Raw genomic sequence first — 16,683 nt, 5'->3', positions numbered from 1 at the left:
TTCATTTACCATCCCTTTAGTGACCCAATTTCCCAGGAAGTGAAATCAAGTTATTTGTCCTGTAATTCAAACCTATTATTTTCTAAAAATCAGGACAATTTTCCCTTCTCCAATCTTATGTCCCTTCTCTTTTATATGATCTTTCAAATAGTACAGATAATGACTGAGAGATCACATCTGAGAGCTGTCTAGTACCTGAGGATGTAATTCATCTTTCATTTATTAAGGACAACTAGGTCTTTTCTCCTTACTTATTTCTTTATGTTTCTTAGTGATGATTTTCCTGTCACTCACTCTGTAGGGTATTTGTGAGGAGGTGGATTGTTATTATTTAACCTCTCTGAATCTCACTATTCTCATTTGTAAGATAAGTATAATTATACCGATGAGAGCTATTTAGGTCTTTCGGTTGGTGTGAAGAATCAACTTTATGAATTACAAATTACTGAAGAAATGTGAACTTCCAGTATTAATGCCTTTGCTACCAGAAAAGATTGCGAAACCAGCTTCTCATCTTTATAAACAAAACTAGTCTTTCTTATTAAGGATGATTCCAATAGAGCCTGCCTGGCTATAAATGGATGAATTAGACAATAGACTAGTAAAGATTTTCAATTTCATCATCTATGAAATAAGGAATTAGGCACAGAGAATGTCTAAGGCTCCTTTCAGATCTATCAATCTATAATTGCTCATTTTCATAGTTTTTTGAATTGTGTTAGAAGGCATTTTGGCAGCTATTTTGTCCAGCCCCCTTACAAATGAGAAAACTGAGGTTCAGCAAAGTTAAGTGATTTTGTCTGAAATCACACAAGAACCCAGGGCTCTTTATAATAGGATGCCAATTATGGACCTAGGGGTTCCTATTAGAGACCCTGCATTTAGTGCTTTCATTTAATTTGCTTAATGGAGAACATTTTTCTTCCTGCCTTCCTTTTTTTTTTTTTCCTTGCCCCTAGACCCCGGGCATATTTTAAAAAATGAAAATTAGATTTAAACCCAGGAATTTCAAGAATCAAAGAGTTGGTGTCTATTAACTTAAAGGTTAATGTGCTCTAATATACTGCAAGCATTCTTCATTTGGGGTTTCAAAATCATTGAGTAAATGGTTTAATGCATGTTGGTATTTGGATTATTTATTATAGTCTTTGGGTGAAACTGCTCAGAAACAAAACTGGTACTGTTAGTTCTGATTTCTTAGCTCTGTTAGAGGAATAAAAAGTTCAAATTAACAGTGGCAATAAGAAAAGAGAGATCTGTTACTTAATTTCATTTTAAAATAGCTTTAAATAGGAATTGCTGAGGAAAAACAGCCTTATAACAGGAAAAACAACTTTATAATATGTAAGTTCTTTCCTCTATGCCAGGCTGCCCCCTGCAACAACTTTTACTTTTCTTAATTTTTTCTCAACTTACCAAACACTCCCTCCCAAAATGAATTCTTTCAATTATCACATGATAGCACATGAAAGCATGAATTTTTGCTATGTATTTCTTTTTTTAATATGTGGCTTTCACAGATGCCCTGACATTAATTTCTGTAAGATTTTGAATTCCATATTTTTTCCCTCTCTTCTTTTCCTCCCAGTCGCCAAGATAACAAGCAATTTGACATAAGCTATACATATGTAATCATATTTCCATATTTGTCATATTGTGCATGAAAAATCAGACCAAAAGGGGGGAAAAACCCCACAAGAACAAACAATAACAATAATAAAAAGGTGAAAATATTAAGCTTTGATCCACATTCATTCAGTCTCCATAATTCTCTCTCTGGATGTCAATGGCATTTTCCATCCTAAATTTATCGGAATTGTCTTGGATCACTGTATTGCTGAGAAGAGCTAAGTCTATCATAGTTGATTATTGTGTAATCGTGCTGTTACTGTGTATAATCTGGTAAATGTGTATACTTGTGTATAAACTGGTACCAAAATTTTAATTTATTTCATGTCTATATAACAATAATCTTCTAATTGGTCTCTTAGCCTTGAATTTCTCTCCATTTGAATCCATCCTTCCTTCAGCTGCAAGAGTAATGTTCCTAAATCATTTGATCATGTTACCCTCTCTCATTTTCATCTTAACACAGTGGCTCCCTGTCACCCCCAGGATCAAACATAATCTTCCACATTTGACCTTGAAAGCCCTTCACAAACTGGCTTCTTCCTACTTTTCCAAGTTTTCTTACATGACTCCCCTCTACAAACCCTACAATCAACTATATTAACATACTTGCTGTTCTATTTTTGTGCCTTTATATTCCTGCTTTCCTCCTATGCTTGGACTAAACCCCTTTCTTTCCTGGTCACATCTCATCTTCCTTCCTCCCCTAATACTGCTACTGCTTCGTTCTGAGATTTCCTTTTATTTATTTAGTATTTATTTTATATGAAAATAGTTATTTGCTTGTTTCGCTTACATTAGAATTATAATTGACCAATTGAAGAACAGAACCTTTAGCTTCCTTTAGGACATATCTCAAATTACCAGGACTTACACAGACTTTGCCTATCTATCATTCACCAAACCATCTCTCCTTTTCTCACCATTCAGTTATTTGTGCTTTGTTTCCTGCTGGGAGGGGAAGCAGATCACTGTGGAGTTTTTTGGACAGACAAAGACAGACAGACAAAAAATGACCAACAGAGACACAGAAACAGAGAGACACACAGGGACACAGAGACACAGAGAACTAGGCTACAATTATATCTATCTGAAATATTTAAATATTGTCCATAGAGGGGAAATAATGTTTAGTTCAAGCTGAACTCCTGATCTTTGTTTCTTAAAGGAAAAGGAGTGCTATAAGCTATATATCCAAGGCTGTCAGTTAAACAAAGACATGTAGCAAATAGTAGATAAATCCATTTGTTCAAAAGAGAGTAATCAGAAATAAAAAAAAGGCATACATATGAGATTATACCAGAAAAACACAGAAGGCATGGGCTCTCTCTTTGAGAGGGAGGTAATTCATCTCAACCAAGAGAGTCTCAGATCTCATCCAAGGGGAAATTTCCAGTCTCTAGTATTGTAAAACAGGAATAGGGACATGATTGAAATGACGGCTTCTACATATGTCAACTTCTCAGAAGAAGATCTTCCTGGATCTTTCTCTCTTCAGCAATCTGAAGAGATTCTGAAATGACATAACTTCTCTCTTGAAATTGGAAGTCAGAAGACCAGAATCTCATTTTTTTTTAGCTCTTACCAACTCTACTTCTTGGCAGGTGGAGATCAATTTCTACAGAACAGGAGAGCCTAAGTGGACCATAAGCTCCCTATAAGCAAGTATTATTTATTTCCCTTTTGTCTATATGTGCTCCGTACTTAGCATGATCCCTTGCATACAGTAGGCACTTAGTTTGTTAAAAGGAGTTGTTTTTTATATGAGATGACTTGTGCATTGGACTTTTTTTTTTTAATCACAATATGGAGAAGTAGTGGAATGAAGTTATGTCATCAAATCCTTCATTTTACGAACTTATAGGATTGTGGGAGAAGGAATCCTACAGTTCATCTTCTATTCCAACTTTTTAATTGTAAAAATAAATAACTGAGGCCCAAAGTAACTTGTTTAAAATCATGGAACTGGTAGAATCAAATTCAATATTGAGTCCTAGGCTTTTTGAGTTCGAATTCTGTATTTTTCCCATTTTCTTTTGGCCAAATTTACTGTTTACTTAGATGTCAATCTGTGGCTTTTTGATGTTCTTAACATTCACTCTGTCTCTCTTTCTCTCTCACACACACAGTTTTAAGGATTTACTTATATTTGTAATAATACATTTTTCATGAATATAACATCTATGCTTTGGGGAGAATGCATGAATGACATACAATTAAGAATAAACCTATTAGTGATTTTGTGGCTATGTCTGTGAGGTTATTGACAAAAATGAAAATGAATGTTAGAAGCCACATATAACTTAACATTCTTGGAAAGATCTATCTTATCTTTAATAATAAACTCCAAGATCTTTTAAGTTATTCTAAGAAAATAATAAAATACTTCACTATCAAAGACTATGTCAGTATAGCATGATAAGTAACAATCAAATTAAACAAGCTTCTTCCCATATCTGCGACAACCCTAAATGGGGTTACCACAGTCAACAGATAGAAAAATGTCTCGCAGGATATCTTATAATTAGATTTGATTCAAAGATATCCCTGTCAAGAGACACACAGAGGTTCACTGAAAAAGTTGTTAATCAGCCAGTATTTGCCTGCCTTGATTATTTTATCAGTAAAACCAGTTGCTTCTTACTCAAGTGTCATAGTCAATTTGGTTTTCTTTTGTTTTATATTGTTTAAGCTTTAATTTTGTCTTCCTCACTGAGTCATTTCTAAGAGGCACAGATTCTTAGTCTCTGAGTGTTTAAACTGTTCACTCATTGTTCCTGACCAGCTAACCTCCCTTAATGTATGTTTTAAGAGTTCAGCAACTGAAGTCCGGAAGCGAACCTGGAACTTCTTACTAATTAAGACATAAAGAAGAGGGTTCAGGCAACTGTTGAAGAAAGCTAAACCAGTAGAGAGGGGAAGTCCTGCCTGAAGCACATGGTGGAAGTGGTTGCTGTGGTGAATTGAGAGCTCCCAAATGCTGAAGAGGTGAAAGGGGGTCCAACAAATGACAAAGGCCAGCACCACGGCCAGTATTGTCCAGAAGTGCTTGCTGGACGTGAGAGTTGCTCTCTTTTTCACCTGGAGGACAAGCAGTGAATAACAAATGATCATGGTGAGCAGGGGAAGGAGATAACCAAAAACAAATTTTATCCAGGTCAGAACGTGGTGCCTCATTAAAATGATGCTGGTATCATTCTGGTGGAAGTTGTTGTAGCAGATAGTGTGGCTGTTGATGTTCAGAGTCTCCCTGAAGTACAAGGCAGGACCACCAATCATAACTGCCATCAGCCAGACTAGACCAATGACAAAAAGGGCATTTTTTGGCGTTCGGTAACGTTGAGAGAAGATGGGGTGAATCAGATGAATGTACCGGTCCAGGCTGATCACCGTGAGGAAGAACACACTGGCAAACATGTTCAACAGGGCAATGAAGGAGTTGGCTTTACACAGCCAGGTGCCAAAGGGCCAATGGAAATTCATGGCCACGTAGGAGATGTAAAGAGGCAGGAAGAGAACAAAAATGAAATCTGCAATGGCCAGATTGAGGAACCAGAGAGTGGCGACGGTCTTTTTCCACTTAAACCCTGTGAACCAGATGACTATGGCATTTCCTGGCACCCCAAGGACAAATGCTAAGCTATATAACACAAGAGAAATCCACTGTACAGTTCCCAGGTGAGACTTCTCTTCCAATTCCTGCTCTTCTTGAGAAAACTCAAAGGAATAGGTGTAATTCTCAGAATCATCAAAGAGATATTCAAACTCGTCCATGATGTCTTGCTGCCTGGAGAATTAGGAAATTATAAAACAAATTTTTAAAAAAGAGGGAAACTTCATTTAATAGTGAGCACAAATGAAGGAACATTTTTTCATCATGTTAGACCTGAAATAGTATAATTAGTTTCTGGTCAGACGTTCAAACTCTAACACATTTTCTGAGTAAGCATTGTGCCAATCAACACAATATTGTATTTAGAAAAGTTATTTCCTTGGCCTCCCTTTTTTCATTTTTAAATAGGAAAAATAATTATCACTCACTTAATTTGTTGAAAAATTGCAAGACTTTTTGTTTATAAAGTGTTTAAGGTTTTCTAAAATAATATTTTGTTCCATGTCTTCTAGACAGTTCTATTAGTCTGATTCAGATGAAATTTATTGGGTTTATTAGAACTTTTAACATATAATAAATAGCTTTTGGTACTTAATGTTTACATGTGGAGAGATACCAAATCTCGATATGTTATGATCTACTTAAGACACAAGTGTAAATTCTTTGAGAATTATGTTTTATAAATCTTTTCATTTTCCGTAATAGTGCTCAACACATGCCTTGAATATAGAGGATACTAGATAAACACTTGTTGAATGAATGAATGATTCCTAGAATTTCAAAGCAAGTAAGGACCAACCCTTTCAATTTTAGGGATGAAAAACTGACTGAAAGAGGTAATGCAGTTTGAACAATATCAGGCCAGTCATCAGAAGGTTATAAAATCAAATCAGTTAATTGAGTGTAGTAAGATGAAAAATAATGTAATAAATAATAAAATCATCTTACAAACTCCTCAGAAACAAAGGAAAAATAAGATGTGAGGTTAAATTTAATTTCTGCCAAACCACAGTCAATTTTCCCAGCAACTTTGATCAAATAATGAGCCTTTAAGAGTCCTTGGGTTTTGTCAATAAAAAGTTATTAAAAGAAAAAAAAAAATCCTTGGGTTTACTGAACACTAGCTTCCTAGATTCATTTTCTTCTGTATGTTGTGTATCTTATCTCTTCCTCTGAATGACGCTTCTCTCTCTCTCTCTTTCTCTTTCTCTCTCTCTCTCTCCCTTTCTTTCTTTTTCTCCCTGATTCCTCCCCCCCACTCTTGCTTAACTTCCAAATTGTTTAAGGTAACAGTGGGTGTCATACAGAATAGTTCTGTTTGTATATGATAATGTCAGTACAAGATAATTCCACAGGATCAGCTTGTTCCTCACTGGGGCCCACTTAGATACTGGATTGCTAGTTACCAAACTGATTTGATCTTTTTTGCTTTGTAGTACAGTTTGAAATCTAGTACTGCTAGGCCATTTCCTTCTCATTTTTCTCCCCCAGTTATTTCCCTTGTGATTTTTGACCTTTTGTACCTCCAGATGAATTTGGCTATTATTTATTCTAGTCCTACAGAGCAATGGTTCTCAAAGTGTGGTCCAGAGAAACCCTTTCAGAAGGTCCACAAATTAGAAACGTAATTTTTATTTCTAATATGGTAAATATTTATAAATATAACTCATGTAAACAAAAACTTTTTGGACAGATCCTCAATAATTTTAATAGTCTAAAGATACTGAGAACAAATGTTTGAGAACCACCACTATAGAGTGCAGTTCTTTGGAAAGTCAGTAATTTCCTGGGAGTCTTCCATGCCAATGGAAATGGGAATGAATTCCCAAATTGGGATGAACTTCCACGCTGAGGACACTAGAGGGAGGGCTACTTCATCTTGTTGCTGTAGTGTCCCTCAAGGCAGCTTCCTCAGCTGTCACCTGCAGAATTTGGATGTCCAATCTGGGGGAAATTGACTGCAGCTGGTCCCCTCCAAAGTCCCACCTCCACAGCTGTCGGATGCAAAACCCCTTACTCTTCAATTGTCAATTGTTACAGCTCTGCCTCTCTATGGCCATCTCTAACTGCCATTTCCACAGCTGTCTATCTCAGAAGCTCTGTTTCTGTAGCTGTCGTTGACCCATATCTCTTTTCTGCCGGGGCTGCCCTACACTTCCTAGTTGCTTTTGGTCAACTGCTCAGCAGAGCTGCTTAAGATTTTTAGTGCTTTCCCCCCTCCCCCGTAGCTTTATATGATCCAAGCTACATACATTAGCCTGTTAGATTCAGCCTTTTTTTTTTTTTTTTTTTTTTTTTTGTCTTTTGTTTCACCCGAGATGTAAGAAAAAATGGCTGCTTAGGCTGTGGTTATATTTTTTCCCTGTCTTCCCTCAACTAGAAGTCATCAGCTCTGACTCCCATCTACGATAGAAAGAATTATTTTAAATGCCTTCCTCTCTTGACTTGGAACATACTCATTCATTTCTCTGCAAGTCTCTTTCTTTTTTTATCATGGCAACTAGCACCTGGACATGCAAATTTTCCAGAAACTTTATAGAGTCTAAGGCTGAGAGGTAACACAAAAAAAGTACAATTCAGTTATTTCTGCATGGCAGAATAAAAACTCATGCCTCTCATTCTATTTTGGCACAGATTGGATATTTAATGTTAAGATAATACTTCCTTCTTTTTCTGTGTTTTCCCCATCAAGATCTCTCAAATATAAATATTTCTGTGCATCCCATTTGTTTTCATCAAATTTAATATTTCATAATCTATATCTTTCTTTTCCTCTCCCTTTTTCTCTTTCACAGACATATCACATGCATACAGTTGCCCAAATCTATTAGAACATTATCTGGTATGATTGAAAGTCTTAGAACCATCCTTCCAAGTTGGTAGCGTGACGTGAAGGATTTGAAGATGTCCATTTCCCAAAGAGACCCATGTGCTATGGAAGTTGTGAAAATATTCTATATTTCATTCATTTACCTACCCCCATGGTACTACTTCACTTTGGGAATGAAATGCCATTTAGTGATTTGAATCCAGTTATGCAAGGGAGTATGTGAGCTGTAAAATCTTGACAACAGAAAGGGTAGATGGATTACTAATGTATAAAGTCAAAATTATTATAAAAATCAGATCATCAGTAAGTATATTTGGTCAGGAATGAATTTTCTGAAATTTTAAAATTTGACTGCTAATCTTAGATCTAATCTGAAGTTTAGCATATAAGAAATTTGTTATTCAGACCTAGTTTAATGCCATGAAATTATGCTATTTATGTGCAATTTAAATTACTTCTCATGCTTACACCAATAAAACCTACATCAGAACTTTATGATATTTTTGTACTTTACAAAGTCCAGACAACTCATATAGAGATTAAGAAGAAAATGTAAATCAAACATCATATTTTCTCTATATAATCACAATTTCTTTCTTTTTCCTTCTTCTTTCCTTCCTTCCTTCCTTCCTTTGTAATGCCAGAGAAACTGAGCAAGACAGAGATAAGAGAACAATTCAATAGTTTATTAAATGTAGAGATATACTGGGATCAGTGGATCTTTCCTTCCTCCCTCCCTTCCTTCCTCCCTCCCTCCCTCTCTCCCTCCCTGTTTTCCTTCTTCCCTTCCTCCCTCTCTCCCTCTCTCCCTCCCTTCCTTCCTTCCTTCCTTCCTTCCTTCCTTCCTTCCTTCCTTCCTTCCTTCCTTCTTTCTTTCCTTTTTCTTTCATTTTTGCTGCAGAAATTTCACAAGTTTAGATTTGGTTCCCCTTTATTTGGGGGGATCAAATCAGTTTGAGATACTTTCTTTTACCCCAGGTTTTCCCTCTCTACCATGGAAACCTAAGTTGTTCTCTTCTGTGATCATTCTTGGCTGAAGCTATTTACTTTGGATGAGTAAAGAGAGGAAGGAAAAAGCTTTTCCTTGAATTCTCTGTTAAATCTGAAAATGACTCCTCTAGTATGAGAGACATTAAATATAATGATAGCAATGAGACAACACCCCAAAATTTGGGGATGTAGCCAAAGCAGTCCTTAGGGAAATTTTGAAAACTTATATGAATTTACAGAGAGTTAAGTGAGCCAGAAGAATCAGGAGAACAATTTCATAATATCAGTAAATAATTTTGAAAATTTATATAAACTGATGAATGATGAAATGAACAGAACAAGAAACTTTATACAATAACAGCAACATTATAAATACAAACAACTTTGAAAGATGCAAGAACTGTGAACAAAGCAAGGGTCATTCAACAATTCCAGAGAACTGGTGATAAAACACTATCCAGTAAGAGAACATGGCAGAATTAAGGTAGTGAATGAAATGTGTATTTTTGTATTTATACCCTTTATGGGAAATTCTTTTTCTTGTTTTATATATATATATATATATATTTGTTCAAGGAAAAAAAAAGTTTTTCTTTTTAAATGGAGTAGGGAATAGGAGGGAGCAAAAATGGATTTTAGGTGCTTTTTTTTAAATTGAGAATTTGGAAGGTTACAGATATGAAATATTGCATGCATTTTTCAGATAAGATCACTATATTATTGGTTTTATTTAATTATTTTATTTTGTTATAAAAAACTTATCATGAAATAGAAAGGGATTGTAAATGTATGTAATAAAAAAGAATACAATTCAATAAAACTTTTTTAAAAAATCACCATACTTGTGCCAAAGTTCCCTTTTGATGTCCTGACCTAGTTTCCCCATTGTCTTATTTAGTTATTCTGCCTTGGGTTATAACCTTTCCTTCTTAATGTTTGATGAGATAAAGGTCTAGACCTCAGTTGCTCTGCCCCACAACCCCAGGCTATAATACTTCCCTCTTAAATGGTTGATGAGATAAAGGTTTTATATCTTTAGGTTATAGATATTCCTTCTTAATGTTTGACAGGATAAAAGTTTATCCATTTTAGATGTCATTAGAATATCAGTAACCTCCCTCCATTGTGTCATCCTAGGGGCCTCCCTCCCCATTAGGTTATCCCCACCTAGGTACCTCCCCCACTATGTCATTGTTCTTGTTATCCTATAAAAAGCTTACCCTCTGATACTTAATTGCTGGACTCTGAGATGATAGACTATCATCTGGCCCTGGGACCAACATAAATCCAATGGTCCCAGTATTTCTCTGCATTTAATAAACTATTGAATTGGTCTCTAATCTCTGTCTTGCTCAGTTTCTCTGGCATTACATACTCAGATTATAATATATTTTTAATTGTGAAGTTAATTGTGCCTCTTGTAAAGAGACAGCTGGGTTTTACTATAGATAAAATTCCAGGCCTGGAGTCGGAAGACTCATCTTTGTAAATTCAAATCTGACTCGGGCACTAAATTGTATGATTTTGGACAAGTGCCTTAACTCTTAATTGCCTCAGTTTCCTCTGCTGCAAAATAAAATGGAGAAGAAAATGGAAAGCTTCTCTAATATCTTTACCAAAAAAATCCCCAAATGGGGTCATAGAGTTGGAAACAACTGAACAACAACAAAAAATGCTAAAGACTCATAGCAGAGGATTTTTGAGTTCAGAGTATGATCTATGAAAGGAGCCAATTTTGCTCACTAAGAATCAGTTCTGGTCCATTTATAAAGAACCTCATTCTTGAGTCACAAAATACTTGATTAGTGAATTTTATGGATGACTTATTATGTGAAATCTGTCTGTCTTCTCGGGGCAAGTGAGCTTGACTTAATTTTAAAAAGAGGGGTGGGTGGGGCTTGAGTGGAGCTATATCTGAATGTTTTTTACTTGGGGCAGAACATAAAATGTGCTCCACCCAGGACATACTCAAAATGTTTGGCTTCCGTGATATCCCTAATTTCTCTTTGGAAGAATGTCCCCAGGGAAAGATTACTGGAGGGAGAAGAGGTAAAGAAATATTTTATCAAACCACCCAGCCTAGCCACCACCCAAGGGAGGACTGACAATGAAAGAATACTCCTGGAGTTAGAAAATTCTACCACATGCAATCCAAGTTCAATATTGCCTGTCAGCCTCTGGGATGCTCCCAGTTAAAATTATTTTGTTAAACAGGGAGAAGCCTAAGTCCCCAGTATAAAGACTGATTCAAATTTAGAAATTTCTACACATTTTGAATTGCACTTGAAATTTAAGAGGAAAAAAAGCAAAATTGCCTTTTACCCCATATCTATGACTTAAACTTATTATTATTTAATAATTATTATTATTATTTAACCTGGCTATGGAGTCTACAGGACAATTAACTAGTTGGCTGTGCTTCTCTGGTCACTGTACCACAGAAATGAATCACACAAGAATATTTCAGAACTAAAAAGATATATTATAGACGATCTAGTCTAATTCTTTCATTTTACAGATGGGGAAACTGAGGTCTGAGAAAGGCCACACAACTAGGTAATAGTGAACTATTTAAAAAAGAGTTGATGTATTTCTCATCCAGTGTTCTTTCCACCACACCATATGACCTCATTTTAGTTATCCTGAATTTATGATCTTGCCTGGGTGCCATTAGAAAGCTTTCATAATTATATGATTAAGATTCCTGAAGCTCCACTTTTCATTCTGAAATTAAAATTATAGCTTGTTCTTATGCAGTGCTGAGTTCCAGGATAACTTGTCAGAAAAATAAAATAAAAAAGCCAAACCATATGATTTCCAAAGGATAATGATGACCTTGTTGACTGTTCATGATTTTTGAAGTGTGCCAAATGATGACTGAATGTTTAAAAGCAGTGCTCACAGAACAGGTTCTATGTGGGTTTTTTTAGTTTTTTTTTTAAGAGGTGTCTTTAGCAGTTACAAGGGATAAGGGACATCTTTGTCCCCTGAGCTACGGTCAGTTCTAAGATCATGACTTTCTATTCCCACAGGACCAGAAGGGTTTGGCTCTCCTTGTATAGAGTGGGAGTGAGGCTGGGAGGAAGCATCGGTTGCTAAAAATAAGCTACTTTGATCTTGACTATATTATTAGAATTTTAAATGTCCAAGATGAAGGGAGTATGTAATAGTGGCTTTGTACTCAGACAACTTCTGGACCTTTTTGCTTAATTTTAGATGCCACATGTTAAAGGGGACATTGACAAAGGAGAGTATGTCCAGAGGAGGATGGTCATATGATGATGGTTTGGAAAAGTGTATCATTTGAAGAAGAATAAAGGGACCTGGGGGCATAGTTTAGAGAAAAAGGCATTCAGGGGTGGGGAAAATGAACATGTCAATTGTCTTCAAATGCTTGAAAGGCTAACTATATGGAAATGGAGTAGGTTTTTTCTGCATTGCTTAAGAAAGACCACCACCAATGGTTGGAGACTATAGGAAAATAGATTTCAATTCAAGATTTAGTTTAATTTAATTTAAAATCTTTAAGAATAGAGCTGCCCCAAACCAGAAAGGGCTGCCTCATCAAGTAACTTACTCTCTGTCTCTGAAAGAGACCAGGCATCTGTCGGGAATGTTTATACAAGGAATTCATCCGTGGAGTGAGAAGATTCTCTGATTGACAAGAGTCTTTTCTACTCTTACCTCCAAAGAAGGGAGCAAGCTGAGAGTTAGGTACTAGGAATTTTTTCAAGCCTTCTTCAACATTAGATTCGAATTAGGAGCAAAGATATCTATATTTCCATAATAGATAAGGTTCTGGAATAATAACCAATATGGGAATAAATGGACCAGACCTGTCTTGGGGTTACTGAAGCTCATAACAATAGCAATCATAGTAGTGTTCAGTTGTGATTCTTTGTGATCCTATTTGAGGTTTCTTGACAGAGATGTTGGAACAGTTTGCCATTTCCTGTTCTAGCTCATTTTACAGATGGGGAAACTGAGGCAAAGTTAAGTGACTTGTCCAGGATTGCACAGCTAGTAAGTGTCTGAAGTAGGATTTGAGCTCATAAAGATAAGCTGATTTTAGACCTGGTGTTTTATTCACAATGTCACCTAGCTGCCCCGATAATAATAGCTAAGATATTTATACAATACCTATTGCAGGTCAAGCATTGTGCAGAGTACCTTAGAAATATCATCTCATTTGATATTCAAAATAAACATGGAATATAGGAGCGTTATTATACCCATTTTACAGTTGAGGAAAATGAAACAAAGTTAAGGGACTTGACCAATCACACAGATAGCAAGTATCTGAAATTAGATATGAATTTGGGTCTTCCAAATCCAACTCTGTATCAACTGCATCACTTATTGATATTGAAGGATTCTTTTTTTAAAAATTTTATTTTAATTTAATTGTTGTGGTTGTTGAAGTAATTGGGGTTAAGTGATTTGCACGGGTCACACAACTTGGAAGTGTTAAGTGTCTGAGGCTGGATTTGAAATTCAGGTCCTGATGTTAGGGCCAGTGCTCTATCCATTGTGCTATCTAGCTGCCCCTTGAAGGACTCTTTTAGAAGGCATAGTCAATGTTTTTGGTAGTATCATTACCATATACTTCAATTAAATTGGCATTAAAATTTCATGCCAACAGAGAGTGCTGGCTAACATTTAAGCACCCAGATATTTTATTTAATTTTTAAGTAACTGCGATTCCTTTGCTGGGGAAGAAAGAAGAAGAGCTTTTACTTGACACAAGGCACTTGCTCCTAGGTAGGGTGGGACTAGATTAACTGCCAGTGATATAATTTTGGAATAAGACTCTTCAAGAAAGAGACACACATTGTTGTGCATGTCTAATGACCATGCCCTTGAAAATTTGAAGAAAGGGGACACGGTTGAGAGAAAATTTAGAAAGTCCGTGCCCATGCTTCGGTGATTTGGATCAGTATATGCAGCTGTTAAAAGTTGTACAGACTGGAATAAACAATGAAAATGAATAACTGCTAGAAAAGGGAGTGGGAAAGCAAGGAGGAATGTCTAAAAGGATTTAGATTTTAAATTGTTTTTGTAAATTTTTCAGGTTAATTAAAATAAATGCTACCATAAAATAAGCACCCATCGGGTAGATTTTTTCTGATGCTCTGTGGACATTCCATTTGGGGTTTTCTTGGCAGAGATATTGGAATGGCTTGCCATTTCCTTCCTCATTTCATTTTACAAGTGAGGAAACAGGTAAACTGGGTTAAATGATTTGCTCAGGATTATACTGCTGACTGGCAGTTGTGGCAGTCCATAAGAATAAAGTTTAGTCATCAGTTCTTTTTTTTAAAAAAAGATTCCTGCTTTTCTCAGAGCATAGTGAAGGGAAATTTTCAATCAGTTTAAATCTCAGACCTTTCTTCGGCAATGTCTCCTCAAGATTTGCTGGGAGAAAGGTTGATGGAATTACAAGTCTTCTTTGATTATTTATCAGTGTTTTTTATGTTCACTTATTTCTAAAACAGAACATAGTCATTAATGATTCTCCCGCCTATATAGTCACAATTTGAGATTGATGAGATGAGGGAACCATTTTATGGGAGAAGAGATTTTCTCAGTTTTATTCTGGAATGGGAATCAAGACAGCTGGAGACTTTTGGCAGTTTTGGTAATTTAGTGAGCTATTCCTAAAGCACAGCCACTAGACAGAATTTGAACCTAGAAAGAAAGAATTAATAAGGATATGAGCCAGTAGCAAAGAGGGATTAAGTTGATATGGTTGTTCTGTACTATATATGAAAGACCAAGCAACAAACTGCCAAATTTCCTTAGAGACTATACTACTAATTATTTTTATACAACAAATGTCAGATTATAATAATTAACACTAATTTTAGCAAAACTGATTATTCCTTATATTTGTAGTATGACTGTATCAATGTGGCTGACAGGGAGGCAAGAATGAATCTCCTCTTATATATATATATATATATATTTTTATTTAATAGCCTTTTATTTACAGGTTATATGTATGGGTAACTTTACAGCATTGACAATTGCCAAACCTCTTGTTCCAATTTTTCCCTTCCTTCCCCCCACCCCCTCCCCCAGATGGCAGGATGACCAGTAGATGTTAAATATATTAAAATATAAATTAGATACACAATAAGTATACATCTCTTATATTTTTCTAAGGGAGACTTTGATTCCTGCCAAGAGGGGAAGCAGGTGAATGGGCCCAGGGGTGGGCCATTTTATTTTCTTCAAGAAGAAGGGGTAGCAGCCTAGAATTATATCTACTTGCTCCATTAAATATTATTAGTATAGGGAAAGTGATATTTAAGTTCAGGCTAAATTCCTGATCAGTCTTCATTAATAGGAAAGCTTGAGCTCTAATCTTTCTTGCTTGAACACTTTCTACCATACAAAGCCAAGAATTACATATTTATTTAGCATTTTACAATTCACAAATACATATTATCTCTTTTGATCTTCACAACAATTCTGTGAAGTAGATAGAGCTATTTTTTGTTTAAGATGAGAAGGCCAAAGAGTTTAAACTATTTGTACATGGTCACACAGCTAGTAAGTGTATAATTGGACCTAGAATCTTGCAGACACAGTTATTTTTTGATAATACTGACAAGAGAATGAATTATAGCACTCTAATTAAGTTTTTTTTTCCTCACATAAAATGATAATAATCAAGGTAACAAATCCTGTCTATTTTAGATCTGTTAAAATTAAGCTTTCATAGTTTAAAAATATACTAACACTTTTGGGATACCACCTTATACTACCTGTCTTACCAAAAGATTGCATTCCCTCCCAATTCTGGAATAGGATACAAAATGGTAGGGCAGTTGATAGAGTGCCAAGTCTGGAGTTAGAAAGACCTGAATTCAAATGTGGCCTCAGACACTTATTAACAATGTGACCCTACCTCAGTTTCCCCATCTATAAAATAGGGATAATAATAGCACCTACATCCCAGGGGTGTTGTGAGAATTAAATGAAATAATAATTTTAAAATACTTAGCACAGTATCTGGGACTTGTTAAGTACTATCTAAATGTTAGCTATTATTATTAATGTTATTGTTATAATTAAACTTCAGATCAATTGTAGTGGTACAACCACAACTGTGAGATATGAGCAAATTTCTTAGTAATTCTGAGCCTCAGTTACCTCATCTCTAAAGTGGGGATAAACCTGTATATTCTACCTCACTAATATGAGGACCAAATGAGATAATAATGTATTTAATGCTGTCTAAATGTGAGTGATCATCATACGTTTCTGCCTGGATTGCTTACTGAAAAGAGTCATGGGAATTTGCAGGGTTATATAGCATTATATTTCTATTTCCTCAGTTTTAGTTACATTCATTATCTTTGGCTCTTAATGTTAATTTTTCTATATTGAAGTTTGGATAAGATGATAGAAAAAAAAAATCTTTATTGCTCTGCCCAGTGATCTTTTTTTTTAATTATTTTATTTTTTATTACATTTGAGTTCCAAATGGTTTTCCTCCCTATCTTCCAACCCAACACTAGAAAAGGCCAATAATTGATATAGATAGATAGTGGAACTATTCAATAGATAGGTCCATATATCAATTCTTTCTTTGCAAGTGAATAGCATCTTCCTT

At 35.5% G+C, this 16,683-nt stretch overlaps 1 protein-coding gene across 1 annotated transcript in view; it reads right to left on the bottom strand.

Moving 5' to 3' along the window:
• Positions 1 to 1,824: 1,824 nt before the first annotated feature.
• GPR1 (G protein-coupled receptor 1) overlaps positions 1,825 to 16,683 on the bottom strand; it is a 53,317-nt gene continuing 38,458 nt past the window's right edge. Inside the window, exon 2 of the mRNA XM_023500664.2 lies at positions 1,825 to 5,416. Coding sequence (XP_023356432.1) covers positions 4,339 to 5,403 — 1,065 coding nt within the window. The 5' untranslated portion in view covers positions 5,404 to 5,416 and the 3' untranslated portion in view covers positions 1,825 to 4,338. The remainder of the gene's footprint in view (positions 5,417 to 16,683) is intronic.

Source organism: Sarcophilus harrisii, chromosome 3 (genome assembly GCF_902635505.1).
Source record: "Sarcophilus harrisii chromosome 3, mSarHar1.11, whole genome shotgun sequence".
Taxonomy (NCBI): domain Eukaryota; kingdom Metazoa; phylum Chordata; class Mammalia; order Dasyuromorphia; family Dasyuridae; genus Sarcophilus; species Sarcophilus harrisii.
Note: the sequence above shows the minus strand (reverse complement) of the source record. Positions and strands in the feature narration are given on the sequence as shown.